This window comes from Mesoplodon densirostris, chromosome 18 (assembly GCF_025265405.1).
Source record: "Mesoplodon densirostris isolate mMesDen1 chromosome 18, mMesDen1 primary haplotype, whole genome shotgun sequence".
NCBI lineage: Eukaryota > Metazoa > Chordata > Mammalia > Artiodactyla > Ziphiidae > Mesoplodon > Mesoplodon densirostris.
This window is the reverse complement of record NC_082678.1, coordinates 50,475,471-50,498,904: the sequence shown is the minus strand read 5'-3', so window position 1 is coordinate 50,498,904 and position 23,434 is coordinate 50,475,471. Positions and strand designations below refer to the sequence as shown.

At 57.9% G+C, this 23,434-nt stretch overlaps 1 protein-coding gene across 11 annotated transcripts in view; it reads right to left on the bottom strand.

Moving 5' to 3' along the window:
* Positions 1-23,434, bottom strand: part of MYO18A (myosin XVIIIA) — a 96,127-nt gene that overhangs the window by 9,720 nt on the left and 62,973 nt on the right. For 10 of the 11 annotated variants that reach the window (XM_060082193.1, XM_060082197.1, XM_060082198.1 and 7 more), the window contains 21 exons: positions 21,325-21,434; positions 17,857-17,922; positions 14,673-14,801; positions 13,796-13,939; positions 13,317-13,406; positions 13,066-13,185; positions 12,756-12,867; positions 12,198-12,325; positions 11,712-11,866; positions 9,788-9,911; positions 9,499-9,699; positions 8,840-8,950; positions 8,267-8,371; positions 7,853-7,999; positions 7,376-7,489; positions 5,901-6,017; positions 5,628-5,711; positions 5,056-5,193; positions 2,786-2,971; positions 2,260-2,399; positions 1,437-1,481 (listed from right to left, as the gene is read on the bottom strand). In XM_060082193.1, the coding sequence (XP_059938176.1) occupies positions 1,437-1,481; positions 2,260-2,399; positions 2,786-2,971; positions 5,056-5,193; positions 5,628-5,711; positions 5,901-6,017; positions 7,376-7,489; positions 7,853-7,999; positions 8,267-8,371; positions 8,840-8,950; positions 9,499-9,699; positions 9,788-9,911; positions 11,712-11,866; positions 12,198-12,325; positions 12,756-12,867; positions 13,066-13,185; positions 13,317-13,406; positions 13,796-13,939; positions 14,673-14,801; positions 17,857-17,922; positions 21,325-21,434 (2,566 nt within the window). The remainder of the gene's footprint in view (positions 1-1,436; positions 1,482-2,259; positions 2,400-2,785; positions 2,972-5,055; positions 5,194-5,627; positions 5,712-5,900; positions 6,018-7,375; positions 7,490-7,852; positions 8,000-8,266; positions 8,372-8,839; positions 8,951-9,498; positions 9,700-9,787; positions 9,912-11,711; positions 11,867-12,197; positions 12,326-12,755; positions 12,868-13,065; positions 13,186-13,316; positions 13,407-13,795; positions 13,940-14,672; positions 14,802-17,856; positions 17,923-21,324; positions 21,435-23,434) is intronic. The other variant, XM_060082200.1, reaches the window with a different exon arrangement.

Below are 23,434 nucleotides of genomic sequence, written 5' to 3'. Positions count from 1 at the left end.
ACCTGGCTATGACTGCAGGCCCTGTGTGCCTTCATGAGTGCACGCTGGTATGTGTGTGTGCGTGTGCAGTAGTTTAGAATATGATCTGAAATGCGCATTTTATCAGTCCTCGAAGCTCCTTCAGCCCAAGGATGGCAGGGCTAGAACACACAGGGGACAGACAGTCATGGGCCTAGAATATGAATTTGCCTCCTGACATTCAGAGCAGTGAACGGGTTGAGAAGCTGGCCTGCCCGCCCTTGCCTTCCCTTTAGTTTCAAGCCTATAGAGGATGTTTGGATTCTTTTCCTTAAACAATCAGGCCCGTAAACAAACTCTAGGGGCAGGCAGGCTCAGAGGGCAGTTGAAATTTTAAATGGTCGGAATTAAACCTCACGTCAAATACAATTTATGTCCAGGCTCATGTGCTATTAGTTAACTGGGAGCTGAATCGCGGGGGAACAAACAAACGGAGACAGAACGGCAGGGGATATTAATTGCGTGTGACAACTGGGCTCCAGCGGCCCTCTATCACTGTTACACACTATTACATTTATCATTAGCTCTCACGGAGTCCTTTGCACTGCCGCCAGCCCATCCTGGCCAGTGGAGGAGGCCTGCCAGGCAAGAGAGAGTCGGGGAGGAAACCCAAAGCAGCGCTAGAACAACAACCTCCAAAGACCAGCCCTGTCGGACCTGAAGGAGGATCACCCCGACCTGCCTGAGGGCCCGCACATCTGCCCCAGCTGCCCAGCTCCCACCCAGAAAGAAGGAAACGGACAGGGGGTGGATTTACTGGGCTTCCCGCCACCCGACTGACAGCAGCACAAATGCCTGGGGCCTCCTTCAGCCCAAGGTGCCTGCGGAGAGTAAAGTAAACACATCTGGCTGTGCTCCCTTCCCCTGCCCGGATGCTTTCTCCCAAAAAGTAACTGTTAGATGCCCCTCACCTTCTACCCTTGTCTGCCGAAAGAAGGTGGCGGACCTTTCGAAATGAAACATACCCACTTCTTTCAGGCAGCTCAGGCTCCAAAGGAGCCCAAGGATGGGGAGAAATCCAGCCCAAACAGACGTTTCCCCAGAGAAAGAGGCCGGGAAGCGGCTACGCTTGGTTTCTGATGGGGCAGAGGCTGAAGCTCAGGAAGGCAGGCTGTGGGTACCACCCAATGAGGCTGAGCTCTCCTTTCTGACGGAGCCCCCATCCTGCCGACCAAGGACGTGGGGGCCAGTGAGCCTCCCAGTTGGAGCACCCTCGTTGCCTGTGCTCTACAGGGCGCGGCCTGCCCCCTTGCCTCCCTTGGGACAGAGTGAGCCGTGTTAGCATGAGGGACTAGCTCAGAGGAGGAGAGGAGGCTGTGTGTCCACGTGCGACATGCAGCAGGGCGGGAGCCTAGGGTTAGGGGGAGGTTAGACACCACGCGAGGAGAGGCAGAGAGCGCGTGCGCTCCAGTCCTCACGGTTTATTCTTTCTTTTGTGATACTTTGTCACCATGTCCTGCAAACTGGAAACAGAAAGAAAATGGTGGGCAAGGGGGCCGGAAGAACACAGAAAAGTCAACCAAGGTGGACCCCTCAGCCGAGGACCCCTCCTTCCTCAGCAAGACAAGGCTCTGGCTGGCTGAGACCAGGAGGTGGGACAGTGCTGTCCTCAGAGGGAGGTCCAGGCCGCCTGGGGCACCATTCCCCTGCCCTAAAGGAGCAGGCTCCCCGGGCATCCCAGGAGCAGGATGGGGCCTCGGCCTTCAGCTGGGATGGGGGCAAGTCTTGGGGGTTCTGCTCAGGGCAGCCTTGGGAGCTTCTCCAGGGCCTGACCCCATTCCCACTGCCAGTCTGCCTGCCTCGTGACTTCCTCCTCGGCCTAAGACTACAAATCTCTCTGCTAAACCATTCCCTGGGTGGGTCTTATGTGAGAAAAACTCTGGCATGGTAACAAGGCACCAGGGCCCTTAAATCTCTGCTCTCCCCAGAGTGGGGCAGGCGCCATCAGAAATGCAGCTAAATGGGGGAATAACTCATCTTGAACGGGCAGAGCTGGAGAGCCAGGTCCCTGGGAGGCCTGGGGAGAAGGACAGAGAGGAAGTGGGGAGGGTGTCTCACCCAGGCAGCAGCTGTCCAGCCCTCAGCTGCTGCAGGACAGGGTCCATGCTGGGGTCTGGCAATGAGGGGAGGGTGGGCTGGAGGCTCAATGGTGGGGAGACCCAGACTGCAGCTGTTCTACCTGGTCTGGAGGCAGTCAAGAGGGCCTCCGAGCTGGCCACGGTTGCCATAGAGGCCCCTCACCTGTTGATGAGGTCCTCGTTCTCATCACTCTCCATCTCGTCCTCAATGGCGGCCTGCAGGTCCCCGATGCGCTTGAACGCCAGTTTCAGATCAGCCTGCAGGCTCTGGTTAGCAGCTTCCAGACTCTCCAGATCCATCTCCTAGGAGGGAGAGGGGGCAGTCCAGTCCACAGGAGGGCTAGTCTCTCACCCAGCTGCCCCAGAAAAGGCCAGCTTCCAGTCTCTCTGGGCCAGGCAGCAGCTACGTGGGTGCTGCTGAGAACCTGCAGAGCTTTCTCTGATCTGCTGTTGCTGGGCTGTTGAGGTCTGACCTTGCCTGACGGAGACTCCGGTACCACCCTCGGCCCCTGGCCTGCCCTTAGGCTTTGTGGACTGTGTTCTTGACATGTTCTCTTCCCTCTAATTCTGGTTTAGAATTTAACCATGGTTTCTTTGCAGCCCACCTCCACAAGCCCACGGGTGAGGTGTGTGCTTAGCAGGTTCTCAGAGGGCTGCCAGCCTCAGGCCTCGTGGGTAGGGGGCATTACCAGTTCATGCTTCTTGCGGCTCGCCTCGGCCTCCTTCCTGGCAAGCTCGCCCATCTCCTCCTTGGTGTCCCGGAGCTGCCGCTGTAGCCGCTTGTTCTGCTCCTTCTCCCGGTTCTCAGCCGCCGTGCGCTGATCCCGTTCCTCGGTCAGCTTCTCCATGTTCTCTTTGAGCCGGCCGGCCAGGCTCTGGACAGGGAGGTGGGAAGAGAGACCCATCAGCCAGGCAGAGAGCGGGGTGTGGCAGAGCTCCAGAGTCAGGAGGCCTGGGTCCAGCTCCGGCTGCCCTGCTCACTGGCTAGGTGGGCAAGCAACGAAAGCCCTCGGAGGTGACATCCTTTGTCCTTCTGTAAAAAAGGGAGAATAACACCTATTCCCCAGGGGTCTTTTAAGGCCCGAATAAGGTAATGTATGTGAAGGGACTCTGGAAGATGAAAAGTGCTATTATCATCATTATCACCACCTAGGTCGGAGGAGAGCTCTGGCTAGAGTCTGGGCCTGTCCACGCTGATGCCATGTATGGGGGCCTCCATGGGCAGCAGGGTTTCCCTCAGAGACCCTAAACCCAGAAGCTCCAAAAGCTAGGGCCTGTGCTCAGAAGTAAATGGCTTTACTGAGAATTCTGGATTAGGAGGAGACTGAACAGTCATCACATGCCAAACACAAAGCCATTCCTCTAAGCCTGATGAATCTCTCTTTCCCCCGAAACGTGAACGCATTTTTCCCTTCTGCGCCATAGGACGCTGAGCAAAAAAGGCCCTGGAGATTGGGGCAGAGTGTGAGGGAAGAACGCTGCTTCTGGTCCTAATCCTGGTTCTACCACTGACTGGCCGTGGGGTTGCCACTCTCAGCCCCCAGCCTCTATGTCTCTAAAATAAGGCTACATCTCTAAGGGCTGTATGCGTTTAACATTCTGTGCATCTAAACCACATACTGCCTTTCTGAGCAGAAGGGAAAATGAGAGAGTTGAGGAGAGGGACTGGGGCCCACGAGAAAAGGAGGCAAGTGCAGCTGGTCTGTCCTATTTTACTTCCACCAGACCAATGGCCTCCTCTGCCCCTTGATAGCTTTGGGGCCTTAGGCAACCTACTTAACCCTTCCTGTGTGTCAAACATGGATCAAAATATGACCAAGGCAGAACACGGACTATTACTAAGTCTCCTTCACTCTCTCTAGCTCGCCAGAGGACTGTGACCCTGTCCTGGGAGGTCCAGCCATATTTTCTTCGAAGGTCAAGGGTACTAATGCCCTCCGATGCCCACTGCCAGCTCCATAGTCACCTATTTCCATCCCCACCCTCTTTCCTGCTCCACCGACTCAGGGGTTAATGGGGAGGTGGCAGGGATGCTCCTCAGCACCCACACCATGAACATACTTCTCATGAAGGCCTGTCAGTGCTCAGACAGATGTCTACATGCTTGGGATGGAGGAGGAGAACTTGAAATAGGGTGAGAGGGGTGTAAACCCGGAGAGATCATTCTGCTGGCCTCTCTTCCTACCTGCTCTGCTGGAGAGGGAGGGGCTGGAGCAGGCTGGCTTCAGGAGAGTGGAACGGAAAGGATTAAATGTGGAGGTTGGAGATTACAGTTGGGAGGAAGGAGGGGTGGAAAGGGAAGATGGAGGTGAACAGAAAAAGGAGAAGGGTCGAAGGGAAGAGGGTGAAAAGTAGAGGGAGAGGACAAATGGGATGGGGAGAAAGGAAGAAATAGGCCAGGGTAAGAAAGGGAATGAGATTGGGGAGAAAATAAACAGAGGGAGAAGAAAACATGGGGCAAAAATGGAGGAAAATGAAGAGGGAAGGAGAAAAGGCAGAGAATGCAAGCATGGGAAGAACTGAGGAAAAAAGGGAATAAAAAACGGGAGGGAGAGAAAGAGAGAGCGGTGAGATGAGAGGACGGACTCCAGCCCGTGCAGAAGTGGTGCCATCCGCTGCATATTTATGACCCTGCCAGAGAGCGAGTGAGGGGACCGGAGCGGGGAGTGCACGGTGGAGGAAAACATGAAGACGAAAAGCTAAGCTGCTCTGGTCCCTTGGCAGAAAGCAAGCACAGAGTCAGAATGTAAAGCAGGCAGTCTCCGCGGTGCCCAGAGAGCAGGCCTGGCGAGCGGGGGAGAAGGCACCCGCCCCGTCAGCTGGCCTGGCAGCTTGGCAGAGGCCTCCGTGGAGCAGGGTGGCTGCGGGCCTGCCGGGCCCTGCTGAGCACGCGTGGCTCCAGCCGTTGGGGCCGCTCAGCCCTGCCTGCTGAGGACTGGACGGGGAAGTGTGCACCCACCTCCAGCCGCTTCACTTGGGTCCTTTCGAACTCCAGGCGTGTCTCCAGCTCCCGGATCTTAGCTTCCTGCCTGCTCACCAGGGACCTGTCCACCATGGACTGCTCCAGGAACTCCACTTGGCTCTGGAGGGCTTGTAGCTGCGGGGTTGGGGGCGGGGGCAGGAAGGGAAGAAAGAACTGAGCCTGGAAAGGGAAGGGGCAGGTTCTCTCTCTCCCCACCCCCCAGCAAGATCACCATGGTGACTAGAAGGCTGAGGGAGGGAGGGATGCACAGGGAGGTGGAAGGATGGGGCCCCGAGCCAGGGGCATTCCCCAACTGGCCCTGCGCGGGCACAGATTTTGCCCTTTGGAGAGAAGAGAGAAAGGACCAGAGAGGGCATAGAAATGCGAAATGAGGCAGCTGAAGCCGAAACATCTGCTATGGTGACATGGCTCCAAGCCTAGGCCTCCGCACTTGCTGACGCTGACTGATGGCAGAGAGAAGCACGTGCTGGCCTGTGAGCTCGGGAGTTGGTCCCCACACACAGTGACCCTGGCACCCTCTCTCTACCAAGGGAGACCCTGGTCCCCACCTTCTCCTGTAGCTCTTGCTTCTCTTTGTTGGCTTCTTCTAGCTGAGCTTGGAGATCATTCATCTGAGCCAGATCCCGGGAGGCCTGGGAAAGGAGAGGGTGCTGAAGCAGGATCCCCCATGAGCACCAAATCCATCCCGCCCCACCCCTCACTGAGGCCAGGGCACACAGGCACCATGACCCCCCCAAAGCAGCGGCTGTGCCAGGGACCTAGAGGAGGACCAGAGGACAGCGCTTCTGCAGGGTGCGCTGGGGCACTCCTGGGCAGGGTACCTGAGCCACGGCTGCCTTGTGCTTCTTCATCAGCTCATTCAGGTCCTCCTGATCCTCCTCCAGCCGGCTCTGCATCTCATTCTTCTCACGCTGAAGGCGGCCCAGCTGCTCCTCCAGCTGGACAGAGGCAAAGACAGATCAGAGAGCGTCAGGCCTGGCCTGCCTGATGGCCCTCGGTGGAAAGACTGAACCTCCCTAGGCTACCTCCAATGGGACGGGGTGATGATAGGGCCAGGCCCACCCGCTGGAGGAGGTTCCAGGACCAGTGATGCTCAGGGAACTGCCTGTCCTGCTGTGGGCCAGGAAGCGGAGGGAAAAGGGCTGTCTTTGCAGCTCAGGCAGACCCTGGGCTAAATGACAGCTGCTTTCTGACAGCTCTTGGGAGGCTAATGAGAAGGCAGAAAAGGTCTGTCCAGAACCAACGACCCATCATCCTAGCACTAGCGTTCAGGCCCTAACCTGTGCGCACTCTGCCCCCTTCAGGCCCCAAGGAAGGACCCCTCAAATCTGTGAAACTCTCCTGGCATGTTTCTCCTGGGACTGCCTGCTCCCTGGCCATCCAGCGCCCACAGCCAAGTCCACTCCTGGCGGGGGGAGGAGAAGAGACAGCCAACAGCAGCTTCAGGAAATGAATGAATCTATTAGCCTGTAATTCCAAACCAAAATGACTGCGTTGGCTCCTTCTCTGCCCCATCCATCTTGTTACCGGGACGTGGGGAGCTGCGGAAGACTCCGCCAAGAAATTTATTAACTCGGATTTAAATAAAATGGTAATTTTATAACAGCCCTTTTTAACACAATTAAGGAATTTGAATTACTCACCTGAAAACTGCTGAGGAGCATAAATGTCACGGGGATAAATCAAGCCCAGGAGATTGGCATCTCTCAGCAGTCAGGTGACTAGCTGGGGGGCCAGGGAGCCCAGAGCCCAGCCCAGCCTCCTCCCCTGCCCCATTCCCTGCCTGAGGAGGTACCGATGGCCACATCCCAGTAATGAGTTTTCGGCCGATGGATGGGCCGTGGGAGAGGTGGGGAATTAAAAGGTAGGCATTAAATAAGCGCTCTAATTAGCTGCCGCTTGGGCTTGTCAGTGGGCTGGCCAGGGGCAGGGGAGGGAAACGGAGCCATACCATCTTATCGGTGCTTCTGCTAATCTCTAGGTACCTGTTTACATCCCTCAGCCACACTTGCTGCCTTTATTTATGATGTTGGGGCCTGTGGCCAAGCTCCCACAGGCAGGTGGTTAAACAGGGAGATGGGCCCTTGCTGGCTCCCTCCTCCACCTCACCCCCTCCCAGGCCTCTGCTCTGAGTGGGGAGAGGCAGAGGAGGGGAGGCCCGCTCTCACCGCAGAAAGCCCTGGCGTGAAGGGACCGGGCTGGGGAATGAGCCCTGTTTGGGGTAAAAGCAGCCACTGTCACAGCTCCATTCTCCCTCAGCCCCCCGAATCTGGCCCGGCACACCCCGCATCCTCACCGCCGTCTTGGCTTTGGCGATGTCGTCAATCTGCAGGTGCAGGTCTTCGATCTCCACCTCCATTGCTTTGCGCGCTTTCACGGCTGCTGCACAGGTGAACTCTGACTCCTCCAGCTGGACAGAGAGCCACCCCCGCCCCAGGGAGAGACGTCAGCCATTCCCTGGGGGCAGGAGGGCTGTGCAGGAGGCTCACAGGGGAGAGGGAACCCAGGAGCTCTCCTTCTCCCCTGTTTACTTCAGACCCCAGGGCTGTGATGTGTTGTGTGTGTACCGGCATCTCCTCCCGTGACAGGGGTGGTGGATGCTGAGCCCGTCCATATCATCCGGGGCTTGACAGTCATGCATATAGCATGCGCAGACCCTGGGGAGTCTGGCTTCTCCCCACTTCCCTGTCACCTCCCTTCCCGAGGACTCAAGAACCACTGACAGGGGCAGGAGGGCGAGAGAGAAAGCTGATGACTTCCTGTCTGCAGGTACCTGGTTCTTCAGCTGGGCGATCTCCCTCTTGCTGGGTGCGTTGTTCTTCAGGTGGTCCAGCATGATCTGAGCATCTGCCAGCAGGGCCTTGGTGCGCTTCAGGTCTTTCCGGAGCCGCTTCTCTGACTCAAAGTCTCGCTGGTTCACCTGGGTGGACACCAGAAGCTGGGGCTCTGGGCTCTGCCCCGGGGCCTCCTCCTGTCTTCCCCAAGCCCTCTCCTCACCCTACCCTCACTCTCAGAGATGCCTAATGAGCAATGACAGAGGAAGTGCCAGGACTATGCCAGCTGGTGAGAAAGCCCAGTGTGCAGTGGATGTGATCAACCATCCCACAGGTGATGACAGCGGGCCCTACGGAACCAGCACCCCTCCTGTTCCCAGCTCTCCCTGCGGCAGCCAGCAGTCTCCACTCACCTGGTCACTGAGCGTGGCCACCTTGTTCTCCAGCTCCCGCTTTTCCCGCAGCACCTTCTGCTTGTCCTCATACTCCTCCTCGAGCTGTACTTCCATTTGCTTTAACTGGGAACAGGGGCCCATTCGTCCCTTCAGTGTCTGGTGCCAGCCAGCCCCTTCCCGGCTGGATCCTCCCACCCCGGGAAAAGAGTGGGGCGGCGCTGAGCATGGATGACCCCAGAGGGGCAGACCCTGAATTCAAAGTTCCTAGGGTTTCAAAGCCGCCTGGGAGAGGAGGGACGGCAGGCCATGCACAGGGGCCCAGGCCCGTGTGGGAGCCCTTGCTCCAGAGCCCTTGTGCCTGCTGCTTGGCACAGAAAGCAGGGGGCATTAACTCCTCAAGGGCCTGAGCTTCTCTACAGACCCTGAGAACACACATCCCAGCCAATGCCAGGATCCCGAGTGGAGATTCCTGGTCCTGAATAGCAATGGAAAATAATGTGGCTAAGGTAAAGAAACAGAAAAGCCCTTACTTCAAAGCAGTGATGGGGGAACTGGCATTTATATTGGACAAGTAAGTGCCCATTGCTTTACCTTTTTCTGACATGACTGCCGGGCCTCCTCCACCTCCTCATCCCGACTCTCCATCTCCTTGGAATGGGTCTGCCTCATCCGCTCCATCTCCATCTCGAGCCGCAGCTTGGCCTGGAGGTGGGTGGGAGTAGGGACTGGGTTTCTTTCCCAGCAGCACCCTGACCCCTCCCCACTGCACCCTGATGGGCCGCTCTCCCCAGGCTTGGGAGCAGGGAACGTCTCCCTTTGCTCCCACCTTGTTTCTATGGCAAGCGGCTTCTCCAGAGAAGCTGAACTCCTTTCCTAGATGTCTGCCACAGGCCCAGAGAAGGCTGCTGCAGGTGGGGGCAGTCCTGCAGCTCTTCCACTTGGCCTCCAGGCTCTAGCTCCCTGAATTGACATGGTAGCTCAGTGGCAGGCTGGATGGGCTCACGGCCTTCCTGCTGCCATGGACTCTGAGCCCCTCACCAGTGGAGGTCAATATAGATCTGTTCTTGTGGAAAGTACCATGAAAGCTTAATTATCTTCACACTGTGGTTGGCACGGATCAGGTGCTCCCTCAATATTTTGTGAATAAGAGAAGGAATGATCGACTGAACTTGGGATCTTGTCCTCCTCTGGCCCACACCCCGGGGTAGCTGTGGGGACGGCAGTGCCTTCCTCAGCCAAGCCCTCAGCACCTGCTCCAGCATCTGGATGGTCCCCGCCTGCTCATCCAGCTCCTCTTCCTGATCCTTGACCTTGGCCTCCAGGTCTCGGAGCTGTTTCTTGACCTTGGCCAAAGAGGCCTCATCCTTGGACTCTTGGGAAGAGATGTCCTGGAGCTCAGCCTCCAATGACACAACCTTCTGGGTGAATCCCGCAATGTCCATGTCTTTCTCCTGGAGCAAAAGAGAAGATGAGGCTGGCCCTGGGCTGGCCCGAGCCTGTGATGGGGTTGGGGTATGGATGATGGGAAGCCCCACGCACCTCCATCTGCTGCTTCAGGCTGAAAGCCTCGGCGAGGAGCATGTCCTTCTCCCGCTGCAGCTTCTCCCGCTGCAGCTTCTCCCGCTGGGCCTCGTCATGTGCCTGCGAGAGCTCACTGTCAAACCTGCGAGGGAGCGTGGCCATGGCGGCTCCATCAGATAAGGGAAGAGTCCAGGTCTCCAGCACCCAGAGGCCGCCAGGAAGTGGTGCCACACATATGGACAGGACCCAAGTCAGGGGGAATCGTGCAGCCTGAACTTGGGGCCAATGGTCAGGTGACAGTCAGGGGTTACAGGTCAGGCCACCTAGGCCCTGCTGAGCAACCTAGTCTGGGATGGGGTGGGTAGGGATTTCATCAAACAGGTCCAAGGAGCCTTTTCACCAGATGGGCCTCAGAGGGAACCACAGACTGCTTCCAGGGAAGAGGCGGACAGACTCTCCTCTGGCATTAAGTCTCGACCTTTTCCCTTTCAACAGATCAAAGAATGGAGAGAGGGACCAGGGTGAGGGCGGAGCGGGCATCAGGATGGGTAGAAATGGACGTCCTGCCTTGTCTGACTCACTTTCTACAGTTCAGTTGGGCAACTTTAGAGGGAGCAGCTGGCTGCTGCCCCACCTCTGAGCACCAGGCCCTGGCCAGGCCCACCTGCCCCAGCAGCACCCCTGTCACCCCCAGGACACCCCACACCAGGCTGGAGGCCCCAGTCCCACTGTGCCCGGCTGGCAGCGTGCTTCAACGGGCACACGGTCCACGGTCGGGGGCCTCTTGCTTCACTTCTCCACTTCCCAGCCTTCCATTTCCTGCCCAGTGACGCTACAGAAGGAGCAAATTGCTGAAATTCCTCTTAACACCTTCGCTGAAGAGCTAATGGGCTTCCGGTGGAAAACTGAACAGCTCATCCCCACCCCAACTCCACATCAAAAAAAAAGTAAGAAAACTCCGGGCAGCTGAAACCTAATAAGGTGCCCAGCGGGGAGTGCAGCGAGACGGTAACTAGGCCGAGCTGGCACGGTCATGGGGGTGCTCTGAGCAGGGGCGGGGTGTCCCGCTAAGGGTGTCTGCCACTAGGTAAAAGGGAAGGTGGGGGTAAAGATGAGAACTAGGGAAGCAGAGAGTCACAGAGCTGGGAGGGAGAAATATAAAGCCTTCCTACCTCCCCTCACTCTCTGCAAAGCAGCAGCCCGGCAGGCCTGAGTGAGCCCAGGAGGCCAAGGGTAACCCTGGGTCACTGAAAGGACCCAGCCCTGCCGTCCTCACCCCCAGGGGCGTGGGTGTGGGGCTGCCCCTTCACAAAGGCAACTGGTGCCTCTGCTGAGAACCCGACCCCTGCAGCGGGGAACCGGGTGCTGTTTCCACCCCCTGGGGTGCCCTGCTGTTTCCAGGGTGTATGGGTTCCTTCCTGTTACTACTAGAGGCATCCCATTGCCATCCCCAGCCAGGGAAATTAATTTAGATTGGATTTTCTCCTGTGAGGGCTACACCTGCCCCCCTTTGTGTCACTACCGTAATGAGATGGAAGTGGCACGACAGTTTAACGACATTAGTCAGGAGAGTGTGTTTGTGTAGCTGAGGCAAAAAGGGGAGATGGGGAGCCGGGCGAGGGCAAGAGGCAGGGCCGCCGTGGAGAGGTTCCTGCACGGGCTCTGGCTGACACCCATCCTTCCTGGTCCCAGGCAGCGTGACAGCACATACTGAAGGGAGCATGTCCAAGAGCGAAGGCCTGAGCAGGCCGTCGGTGGGGCTGTGGTCTGCGTGCTCCTTAGGGGCGAGACCCTGAGTCACATGCCAGGATGAGTGACCATGCAGGCAAAGCCCCCGGCCCAATTCAGGCCCCCTCTTCTCTCCCCGCTGGAGGGAGGCGGGGAACCCTGTCTCGGGCTGCCCTAGGAAGTCCTCTGCGCCCAGGGCAGGGGACCCACCCACCTCCTCTGTTTCTTCTCCAGCTCGTGGTTGCGGACCTGCTGGCCCTCCAGGTGCAGCTTGGTGTCCTGCAGCTCGGCCGTCAGCCGCTGGCACTTCTTCTTGAGCTGCTGCAGGGCTCGCTGGCTCTCGTCACTATCTGCCTGCAGGTCTCCAAGCTAGGGGGCAAGATGGGGTGCAGGGTCAGCAGCCATTGAGAGGCCCAGAAGTATCGGTCAAAGAGGTGAGGAGAAGGAAGTGGGTGAATGAGGGGGAGATGTGGGGATGAGGGATGAAGTCAGGTTCGTCCAGGGAACCTAAGACACTCTTAACAATAGTTTGCCTTTGGCTGTCCCCTGAACCGAGAGGCGAACATGTCAACCCTTCCCTGTTGCTCCCAGGGCCTGCCTGGCTCCGGCCATTCCCTGGGCCAACGTGTGGCACCAAGCCCCTCCCAGCTTCTCCCAGCTCGTCCTAGGCGCAGACCTCCGCTTCTTCCCCCAGACTCACCCGCCTCTCCAGCTGCCTCTTGCTCTGCTGCTCCACCTCCAGCTTGTCCTCAAACTCCTGCTGGAGCCGCTTCTTGGTGAAGTCCACCTCCCGCACTGCTCGCTCATACTTCAGGCGCCACTCGCCACCTGTGGGGTGGGGGCACACAAGGGAGGACTGAGCTGCTGAGAGTCCCCGAGGAGGGGCCGAGGGGACGCAGGATGGGGCAGCAGTGGAGTCAGCTGGAGGGACTCAGAAAGGTCCCTGGAATGGTGGCTTCCTCCCAAGGCAGAAGGAGCCACTAGGTGGGAGAAGCCTAGAGAGGGTGATGTGGCCACGTGTGCTGTCTTCTCCCCAGGGACCGGCAGACCGTGGTCCTCAGACATCATCCTTATCATGGTTGTTACCGCCCTCCACGATAATCGCCTGCACTTACGGGCACCTCTACTTTCTCATCAATTTATTTCATGTAGCCTTAAAACAGCCCTACAGACAGGAGACAAGGGGGGTGGTTTCCTAGGGGTGGGCATCAGAGCTTGCCACTCAGGCCACTTCCAAGTCCTCCAGCCTCCGACCCACCTGTGTCATCGTCATCCACTTCCCCGTTGATCTCAGCTGCCCGGATGAGACGGGCCTCCATCACCTCCATTTCCATCACCTCCGTTTTCTTCTTCAGTGCATCATACTGGGTCTGCAGAAGAGGAGGTTATGAGATGCGCCATTCCACCCTCTCACTCAGTACCACCCGCGCCCCTGAACCACCGAGACCACAGTCATAAGCTTACCCGGGGCAGACAGGGGTGCTGGGCTGGTAGCAGAGGTGCCACCTGTCATTGGGGGAGCAGTGGGCACTAGAGTGCGGCAGCCGCTAGCACGGTCCTGCCCTTACCTGCAGCTCCTTCATCTCCTTCTCAGCCCGGAGCCTCTCGGCGGTCTCCGCGTCCAGCAGCTGGGAGGCGGACTCTCCCGTGTTACGTTCATCCGTCAGCTCCGATGTCAGCTCTGAGATCTGGGGTTGGGGGAGGGAGTCGCCACCAGTTGAACTGCCTGCCTCACTCAGCTGGAACAGCAGTGGGGGGCCTCCTGGGCTGGGCGCCCTGCGGAGGTGGGCCAGTCTGTCTGGTGCTGGGAGGCACTCACCCGGGTCTCCAGCCGGTCACTGCTGAGCCGCAGCTCGTTCCGCTCCTTCTCCACCTTCTCAAGCTTGCTCCTCAGCTGCTGGATCTCTTCCTAGGGTGCAGTAAGGCGGGCAAAGTGAGCCAGAGGCACTGGGAGTTGTTGGGGCCCAGGAGCTGCACCCTTGGGGTGAATGAAGCTGGTGAAGCTCGGGCCGGGACACAAGGGAGCTGGAAGCCACTGCCTCCCTGGGGCTCCATTCCTAGACCCTTCCCCATATGCTGAGGATGCTTGAGGTCTCATCCTAAGAGGATACCCAGGGGCTCAGCCAGCACCCCAGAGGGATGCCTTCTGTTTGCTGGGCATAGTTCAAGGATACCAGTTCCCTGGACGAAACGAAGGAGCACTTGGGAGCCCAAGACAAGCTGGCAAAACTCTTGCCCACGTGGATCAACCACAGCCCTTCCCTCCCAGCAGCGTGGCCTTCCCAGGCTGTTACGTACGTCTTTGTTCCGGATCTGCTCCTCCGACAGCTGTACCTCAATGAGGGGTCGCACCGTGGTGAAAAGCTTCCACCAGGGCCAGTCCTTCACCCCTTTGTTCTTCTTGATGTTCTTCTGCACACAGCGAATGGCCAGGTCTTGGATCTAAGTTGGGGTGGGGCGTGGCACATAGAAGGCTCTCAGCCCTTAGCCCACCAGGACCCTCCCCACCACCAGCTCAGCTGCTGGGCTGCTCCTCAGGCCACCTGACCCCGAATCAAACACTCTCCAAGCCACCCCTTGCCCCCAGCCTCCCTCCGTCCCTTAGAGAGTGGGAGGCAGACAGCCCGGCCCTGGGAGCACCGCACTGGGCGCTAAATGCTCCGCCATCATTAGGAATAATTTCGTCTGCTTTATTTGCTGCCTGATTATTTCCAGCACCCTGGCCTAGATGTGCTATAAAACCTAATCTTGCTGAAACACAGGAGTCGGCGGTACTGGCTGTTTTATGGACTTGCTAATAAGAAAAAGAGTCGCTGACACAGCTCCTTAATCTTCACGGAGCAGCCTATGATCCAGAGCCCACCTTTGCCCGGGCCCTGCTCCCCACCACCCTAGCCCTCGGACCAGGCCACACAGCCCCATTGCTGGGTACACGAGCACTCTTGCTGGCACCGGGAGCTGTCCATCCCCTGCCCTGGCCCAGGGCATGCTGCCCCTGGGACGTCCAGCCTCTTCTCCCCCAGATAACGATAACTCATAGCCCCACGACCAGCCTCCTGGCCCGCACGTTCCCTCGAATGTCCCTCCCCCCTCAGCCCCCCCCCCCCCCCCCCCAGGAGCTCAGCTCTGCCCATCTAGGCTGAGGAGTGGGACGGGGATGTCCCTGGAGCAGCACCTTTTTCTTCTTGAAGTGCTGACGGGCCAGGTAGCCCCTGCAGGCTGCCTGGAACAGGGTCAGGTTCCTGCTGGTTTGTTCATCCCGCTGCTCCTCCAGCCGTGCCAGTGTGCCTGCCCGGAAGAACACCTGTGGAGAAGCGGGCCAGGTGAAGGTGGGAGCCTGGGCTGGGGGCAACCCGGCGGAGGAACAAGCAGCTGGCACAGAAAGCCAGCAGGCTCAGAGCATGGCCCTTGGCCTGGTAAGAGCCTGAAAACCCTGGGGTCTACAAGGAGGGAGGAAGCAAGAGGCTGAGGGAGGAGGGCCAGGCTGGGGGCTGGGGAGGCTTTGGAAGGGGAGGAGCAAGGTGGGAAAGAGATGAAAGGAGAGGGAGGCCGGAGGGAAGGTATCTGGGACAAGAAGGACATGAGGCGGCGGCCGGTCATATGGGGAGATGCCCCTCAGCAACACCTATGCTGGCTTCTTCCCCCAGGGCTGCCAGCAGCACTGCCCACGCCCCTGTACCCATGGCCACTGCAGGCCCAGCCACAGGCTCCAGCCGCCTCTGGTCTCTAGCTGCCTGCGATCAGGCGGATGGTGGTGTATGTGTTTAAGAAGGAAAAGGCCCAGGATGCAGTGTGCAGAGAAGGGGGAGGCCGGGGAGGGGCCCCCTCCTCTGCATCCTCCAGGCTCCATTTCATGTCGGACTGTCTCCTCTTTCATGTGCCAACACCCTGCCCCCACACCCAGGTTTCATCTCGTGAAAGAGCCAGTGGGGTGGGTGAGGGTTGGCCCAGGCGAGGGACCTGTCACACGGGTTTGGGGGCTGGAAGGCAGGCGTGAGAGGAACCAGCTGGATGTCCCCACATCCAGCCTTTCCTCTCACTCTTCGGTGCCCTGAGCTGGGACTGGGTAAAATGTTCTGTGCTAAGAGAAGAAGAAGAGGGGGAATCGTCAGGTGAAAAAAAGACTAGTATCCTTGCAGAGGGCAAAGGCCATCTAGGTATACACCACCTCCACCTCGCCCAGAAGACAGAAAATTCTCTTTTGTGGGGCAAAGAGACGATGTGAACTCCGCGGGAAACATTCAGAACCAATAGACATGGTGTCCCCAGGCCTCCCCCCAGGGAAGAAGTGGGGAGACAGCCCGCACTTTCTGCTGAGAAAGCTTTGCCTCTGGCAGGAACCTAGTTCCCCGAGGCTGGCCTGGGAGAAAGCCAGCTCAGCCCTCTGCAACACGCGGGGCTGAGCGCCTGGGATCTCCCGTGGGTCTCGAGCCCTACCTGAGCCTCCGTTTCCCACAATGTGTGAGCCTGAGATTCCACAGGGGGTGTGAGAGACCCAAGTCTCCCGAGAGGGTGGGCCAACACGCTAGTGTCAGTCTGACTAGGCAGAAGTGAGGTATCAGGGAGGGGGATGGAAAAAGGCCCAGAAACACACCGAGAAGCGAAAGGATGGTCTACAGTCTAGAGCAGTGAGCCTCAAACCTCTCTTAAACGCTGTATGTTTGCGGGGTTAAGTCTTTTTGAGTATTAGGTGACATCTCAGGGCCATCTCTCCCCGTGAAACACACCTATCCATACACATTTTACAAACAACATCAGGAGGCTCTCAGACACCCAAACTTCCTTGCCTGAACCCTCAGGGTCCTGTGGGCTCAGGTTGAAACCCCCTTTCCTCTGAAGCAATGGGACAAACACACAGGGAATCCTCACTCACCAGCCAGTACTAACCACATCCCAGAAGCCCTGAAACTTCTCTCCCAAACCAGATGTCAGCAAACATCTGACTTTGCCCCTAATTCTGCTCTGAGCGTGAGTGGGCCCTGGGTTTCTCCTGTTTCAGCCAGGCACCTGGGATGATGCAGAGAGTCGGAGATGGCAGCTGGGAAGAGGACCAGTCTGTACAGGCCTTCTTCTACCCAAGACATACCTTGGAGGAGGTGCCAGCCCCAAGGCCAGCCAGCAGTGGCTCAGCCTGCCAGAGTTGACAGGAGCCCACCCAGGGAGAGAGCAAGAGGCTGCAGTGAAAAATCTGACTGCAGGCTTCCCAGGGAGGAAGCTCAGCTGGCCGCTCCTGAGCTTAGAGACAGGTGGGGAGGAGGAGAGCAAGAAGGTGAGCCACACAACGGCAGAGACCAAAACCAGAAAGATGACACGGAAAGAGGCTGGGACCACAGGAGGCACAGAGAACAAGGAAAGAAGCAGAAAACAACAGGATCTGAAACCAAGGAATAGAGACCAGCAGGGACAGCCACAGCCCAAAGGAAAAGGAGAAACCAGGGACAGCACAGACAAAGATAGAGGCAGGGGACAGGAAACGGATCCCCAGTGAGGGTGGGGGCTGAGGGACCAAAACTATGACTCAGAAGGCAGGGAGAACAGAGCTGACAAGCAATACGCAGGACTTTTTTGCGAGCACCCCCCTCCACCTCATACTCCCACGAGTTCCCTCCCTCTCTGCTGACAGATAGGCAGTCCAGAACCCTCCCGGCGGCTCCCCACTGCTCTCCGTCCCACCTTGGCCCTTGAAGCACAAACGTGGATGCCACCTGTCAAGCCTCCCAGTCTCGGGAGACAGGGGTGCCCAGGTTCCCTGCCCCGCGGGAGGGACGCTCGGCTGGCCCTTTGGTGTGGAGCGACGCGGCAGACTGGCACCTGGGGCCGGGTGTGCCTGCCTTTTATGCACGGCGTTCCATTCAGGTGAGGAATTCGGCCTGTGGACGGGCGGTGGCGGCTCAGCCTCACCAAGCCCTGCTTGCTCTCTGGGACCCTGGCAGCCCCAGACGACTCACCCAAGGAGGCTCTGCCTTCCTGCCTCTCCCAGCTCTCCCTTCCGTCTTCCCCATTCCCCACACCAGGACTCAGGCCAATTCCGGGCCACCTTCTGACCCACTCCATCCTGACATCACGGAGGTGTTCCTCGCACTGAACAAGCCAGTCATTCAGAGGGAGGGAGAGTCAAGTTCGCTGCAGCTGGAGTATTTTACTTCCTGGCCCCCAGCCCTGAAGGGGGCAGCTTGAGAGGAAAGGCAGCCCCAGCGTGGCTGTGGTGGGGAAGGGGGCTGGCGGGGGCAAGACCCAGCAGGGGCCCCAGGAGACTCCTGGAGTTGGACTGAGCAGGGAGAGCAGGAGGGGAGGGGCAGCCATGTGGACAAGTGTGACCAGAGAGTGAGGGCGGCCGCCTTCCTGCAGGGACAGCTCACCCGGCTCAGGCCCATGCAGCAGCTGCTCTGTTCCAGGTCCAAGGACTCCAGCAGCTCCTCCACCGCCTACAGAGAGACGCCTCCGTCAGGGAGACCACCCGGGGACTCCCCACCTCCACGCAGGGCTCCGCCCAGTCACTCAGCCCTTCCCGTCCTCCGTTCGGTCCGCTCTTTATTCAGCGAGCACGTTCGGTGGCTTCCGCAGCGTCAGGCCCCGTGCTGGATTCCGGGGATATAAAGATGACTGCAAGAGGAACACGCTCTCTTATTGGGGAGCGAGACAAGAAAATTGGTGAAGTACACAGAGGAGGAGGCATCTAAGCCAGACAAGGGAGCTGTGGAAGGCACCCGGAGGAGGTGTTGCTTGTGCCGTCTTTAGATACAAGTAAGAATTAGCCAAAGTAGGGGTGAGGGCATCTCAGGCAGAGGGACTAGCATGCGCAAAGGCCTGAAAGCATAACACAGCAGGGAGCACCGAGGAAACTCCAAGTAGTTCAGTATAACTGAAGAGTGGGGAGGGCAGCAGTTAAGGGGCAAGTAGATAGGTGGGCAGGGGCCAAAGCACGTGAGCCTGTGCGCTCCAAGAGCCCCTGGACGGTTCTCTCGGGGAGGGGCATGGTCAGAGTTGCTCTTGATAGAAATCCCACCGGCACATGAGTGGAGGATGCATGGACCCCTTAGGCAGGAATCCACAGGAGAGAAGGCTAGAGCCTGACCCAAAGGGAGGAGAGGAGGGGGAGATGCGAGAGGCCTTAAGGAGATGAAGCCTTGCCCGATGCGGGGGAGGGTTAGACGAGAGGGAGGAAGCTAGGGACGCATGGAGGTTTCTGACTTGTGTGGTAATTAGTTACTGGTGCCATTCTCCAAGGTAGGCAATACAAGAGAAAGAATAGGTTTGGGAGGAGATATAATCAGTTTGGTGTGGGCGTGCTGAGTTTGAGGTACTATAAAGGCGTACAGGTAGAGCAGCCCAGAAAGCAGCTAGATAGAAATGCACGTCTGGAGTGGGAGAGAGGCCTGGGCTAGAGGCATTGATCTGGGAGTCATCAATATATATGCGGTAGTTGAAGTGATGGGCGTGAATGAGGTTGCCCAGGAAGAGGGTGTAAGACAGAAAACAGATAACGGCCAAGGAGGGAGTCTTAAAGAAGAGAGAGACCTTTACTTCAGGGGCATGTGAAAGAAGGGAAGCTTAGAGGGACTGAGAAGGAAAGAACAGAGAGACAAGGGGAAAACCAGGAGTGGCATCAAAGAGGCTGAGCAGAGAATGTTTCAAAAAGAACAGAGCTGTCAACAGTCACATGCTGGCAAGAAGCACAGAAAAGTGCCCATTAGCTCTGGCAACATGGAGGGCTTGGGAGGACAAGACCAGTCCCAGGTGTCAGGGGTGGCAACCAGGCAGCTACCGGTGGAGGAATGAATGGCAGTGGAGCAGGGGCAGCAAGAGGAAACTAAGTGTCGATGGTGCAGGGCACGAGGGAGGGTTGATGGAAGGCTCCTTTCTTTTTTTTTTTTTTTTTTTTTTTTGCGGTACGCGGGCCTCTCACTGTTGTGGCCTCTCCCGTTGCGGAGCACAGGCTCCGGACGCGCAGGCTCAGCGGCCATGGCTCACGGGCCCAGCCGCTCCGCGGCACGTGGGATCTTCCTGGACCGGGGCACGAACCCGTGTGCCCTGCATCGGCAGGCGGACTCTCAACCACTGCACCACCAGGGAAGCCCGGAAGGCTCCTTTCCGAACGTAACGTCTGTGGAACGTTTCTCCACTGAGAGAAGAGCCGGCAGAGAAGGAGAGGCCGGAAGAACAGGAGAGAGAGAGAAGACGTATCGCTGATGGAGCAGGTCTCCAGAGAGGCCAAAGGGAATGGGTTCCGAAGCACGGGAAGAAGGGACTGGACGAGGGGAGGGAGGACACCTGTCCCACCCAGACAGGAGCGCTGGGGAAGAAGGAGGCACCTGGAGAGGAGTGTACACAGGCAGGAGGAAGTTGGAGCCCCGATTTTATTAGCGTTTGGAGGCAAGGTCGACTGCTGGGAAGGTGCAGTGGGGGAGGATTTGAGGAGAAAGACGGAGAATGGAATAGCAGAGAAGGAGCTCGGAACAGGGGCCAGGTAAGGATGGAGCACGTGGAAAATGGGGCCCAAGGGTCCAGTGAGCCTGGAGACCGTGAACCTATAGGAATTCAAGTCCCCGCAGTTGTATAAATTTCTCCCACAGCCCTTTGGGAGCCCCAAGCTGAGGAGAGCAGACGCCCAGAGGTGGCCCTTCAGGGCTGGGATTGAGCAGGGAAGGTGCTATGGGAGGCTCAGGAGAGCTGAGGGTGATGAAGGCCGAGTGACCGGAGGGCTGGACCACGGCGTCGAGACTGAGAGGAAAAGGAAGTGAAGTCAGAAGGGAATGACCGAGTGGGGTCCAGAAATGAGCGGTGTTGATGGAGTCATAGAGCGGGTGTCCTGAGAGGAAGAAAGGGGTCAGATGGGGTCACAGGTAGGAGGCTGTGGTGAGAGAGTTCAGGAGCGGAGAATTTCCAGGGATGATGAGGCGCTGGGTGTAACCATGAAGGGGAGGCGGGAATGGAGGTCAAGGGTGAGAGAGAAGGGGGTGTGGCTGGGTCATCTAGAGCCACACCAAGGTCACCCTGGACACTGGCAGGTCCCGGATGGAGAGGGTAGGGAGAAGGTCTCTGAGGCCTCCATCAGTGTGGGTCTGTGACTCGGGGGGCAGCAGGAGGCAGGGGGCTTCCTGCCCTGTTCTGCACAGCAGTCTCTCTTTGAGGAGAGCCGTCCTAAGGCCTGAGATGCCTTCTGAGTCAGGCTGAGTGCCTGAGGCCAGAGCACAGTGCAGGAGGGTTCCTCGGCTCAAGGAGCCCTTTGGCTCTCTGAGGAGTTGCCTCTGGGGGTCAAGGTGACAGCCGAGAACGGCAGGGAGACATCCCTTCACACAGCCAGGAATTCACCAACCTGGCTGACAAGGGGCCTGTCCTGGGAGGCTTGGGCTCACCCTGGCACCAGGAAGGTGTTGCCACATCAATCTTCCTCCAAGGAGGGATGCCTGCCCCTCCCCTGGACAGCTTCCTGCTGAAGGAACTAGGCCCTGGTGTGGAGGTCAAGGTTGAGGGGCCCGGGTGCTACCCATGGGGCACTCAAAACACTAGTTCTAATCTGCCACCTGGGAGGCTCTTGGGTGATTGTCTGGCTCACCAGACAGCAGACACCCTCAGCTCGGGCCTTTAAAGGGGGTGGCTCTTCTGTGATTCCTACAGTCCATCCGTGCCCCGGGCTGCCTTCCCCCCACCGCACCGCCATAGCCTGGCTGCCATGTGTCCCTGGCCTGGCCCTGGTTGGCCAAACAAAACCAGGCACCTGAGCCAGAGCCAGCCTGGCTCTCTCTCTAGGGGAGGAAGGGCAGCTGCCTGGAGGGGTCTGAGCAGAGGGAGGAGGGTCTGGCGGGGCCGTGGGGACCCAGACCTACCCGCTTTTCATCCACCACAATGTAGTTGCGCCCGTGTTTCTTGGTCAGGTGCGGGGCCAGGACGTCGAAGCGGCGGCGGAACTCAGAAAACACCATGTGGTCAGGGTAACCTAGGGAGAGAGCGGCCCGGAGCCAGGCCCGTCAGCTTCACCTGCTCCCAGAGCCCCCAACAACCACTGATGCCCAGGCAGAGTCATCTGAAAGGGAAAAGACTGCCGGGGGAGGAGAGCCCGCGGTCGAGGTCGCCCCGGGAAAGGAGAGTGGAGAGGAAGGAGGCAGGGGCGACGGACAGGAGGTGGGAGGACAACCAGGCTGCCCCATGCTGGGACTGCAGGGATTAAACAGGGAACAGGTTCTTTTAGAAGGAAGCAACTTCCTTGTCAGTGAGGATGCAAACGGGGGATGGCTGACCACCTGGAAGGAATGCTATGGAGATAAGAGCCTGGATGACCCCTAAGATGCTTTCTAGCCTCCAGGTCTATGACTCCGTGATAACCCAGAGAAGGATGTTTTGAGGACTTAATAAGAAAGAAAAAAAAAAAGAAAATAGGGCATTGGAGAATAGCAGAGAGGAGAAGTACAAGGGCTTAGGGTTGGAATCCTGTCCTGGCTCTTGCTATCATGTGACCTTGGACCAGTCACTCAACCTGAGTCTCGGTTTCCTCATCTGTAAACGGGGGCCCTACCACTTACCCCGCATGGTAGTCATGGTGCTTAAATGGGAAAATGTGTAGAAAGCACAGCTTGGCTCACTTGGTGGGTGTTCAGAAAGGGCTCCCTTCCTGCCCCCTTCCTGACCTTGGGCCCTAGGCCCAAGGTGACCAAAAAGGCTTGTAGATTCCCTTTCCCTAAAGAGTGTTACCTCTAACAGAGATTCCCTATTGTCTGCGCTCGAGGCTGGGGCAAGGTCAGGATTGTGGCCAGCGAGAGGTTACCCTGAGGCACCCCGACGACACCAGAACCCACGGCAGTGGATCAGGAGACCCACTCCTATGGAATCACAGAATTTCAAACCAAAAAGAGGTCTTAGACCGGATAAAACTCAGCCTCCAGACGTGGAAACTGAGGCCTGAGACGGGGAGTGACTGGCTTGCTCAGGGTCACAAAGGCTGCGGCTGCAGGCAGAGCTGGACTCCAAACCCAGGCTCCTGACAGCCCGTCGAGGGCTCGCTCCACCTCGGTGGCCTAGCTGGCTCTGGGAAGCCCTCCAACTGCGAGATGGGGCTGATGCATGTGCCTGATGATTGAAACAGGAGGCGGGGGCCACTGAGGGGCCAAGACAAAGTGAGCTATTGATCGTATCTGAATTGCAATTAAATGGATGGGCCGGGATAGCAGGTCCGGACGCCTGGCATCTTAATGAATCATCAGCGCCATTGATGGTGGCTGGGGGCTGGGGGAGGAGAGGGGGTCTGCTGCGGCTGGCCTCATCGATCTGCTTGTCTGAGTAAAGCACATTGATTTTGGTTCAGAGCGGTAACAATCTGGTTTTGAAATAATAAACAGCAACTGCTTATCAAGACGTGGGGACAGATCGATGATTTATTCAGAGCAGGGCTGGGAGCCCGTTTCCTGGCTTTGGCTGCTAAGGAAAAGTGACGGTGCCCCTGTGGAATGCCTCAAGGGGACCTGGCTGCGGGTCGGTGGGAGCCTGCATGCTCTTCTAGCTAAGGGAGAAAAGGGCGGAAACCTGGCAATTCATAACTTTTCAGGCCAACGAAGCCCTACTCAGAAACTGGTCTGTTTAGGTCAAATCCTGCCCTGCCACTCACGCGCTGTGTGACCTTCGGCAAGCCACTTAACCTCTCTGAGCCTCAGTCACCTCATCTGGGGATGATACTAGTACCTACATCTCGTGAAGTTGTTGGGAGGATTAAAGGAGTTACAGTGTGGGACGAGTTTAGAATAGTGTCTGGTATACCGTAAATGCTCTAAGGACGTTAACTACTATTATTATCGTCCTGTCTGGCCCCTCGTCCAGGTGGGTCCATAAAAAGGGTCTGTCTGACCTTTCTTGGGAATTTTAAGTTCTTCAGAAAGATTTAGCACTTCGTTTCTCACTGCAGGGCTGGCCCACTCTTAGAGGCAGTTGCTCCGCGAGGACACTGAG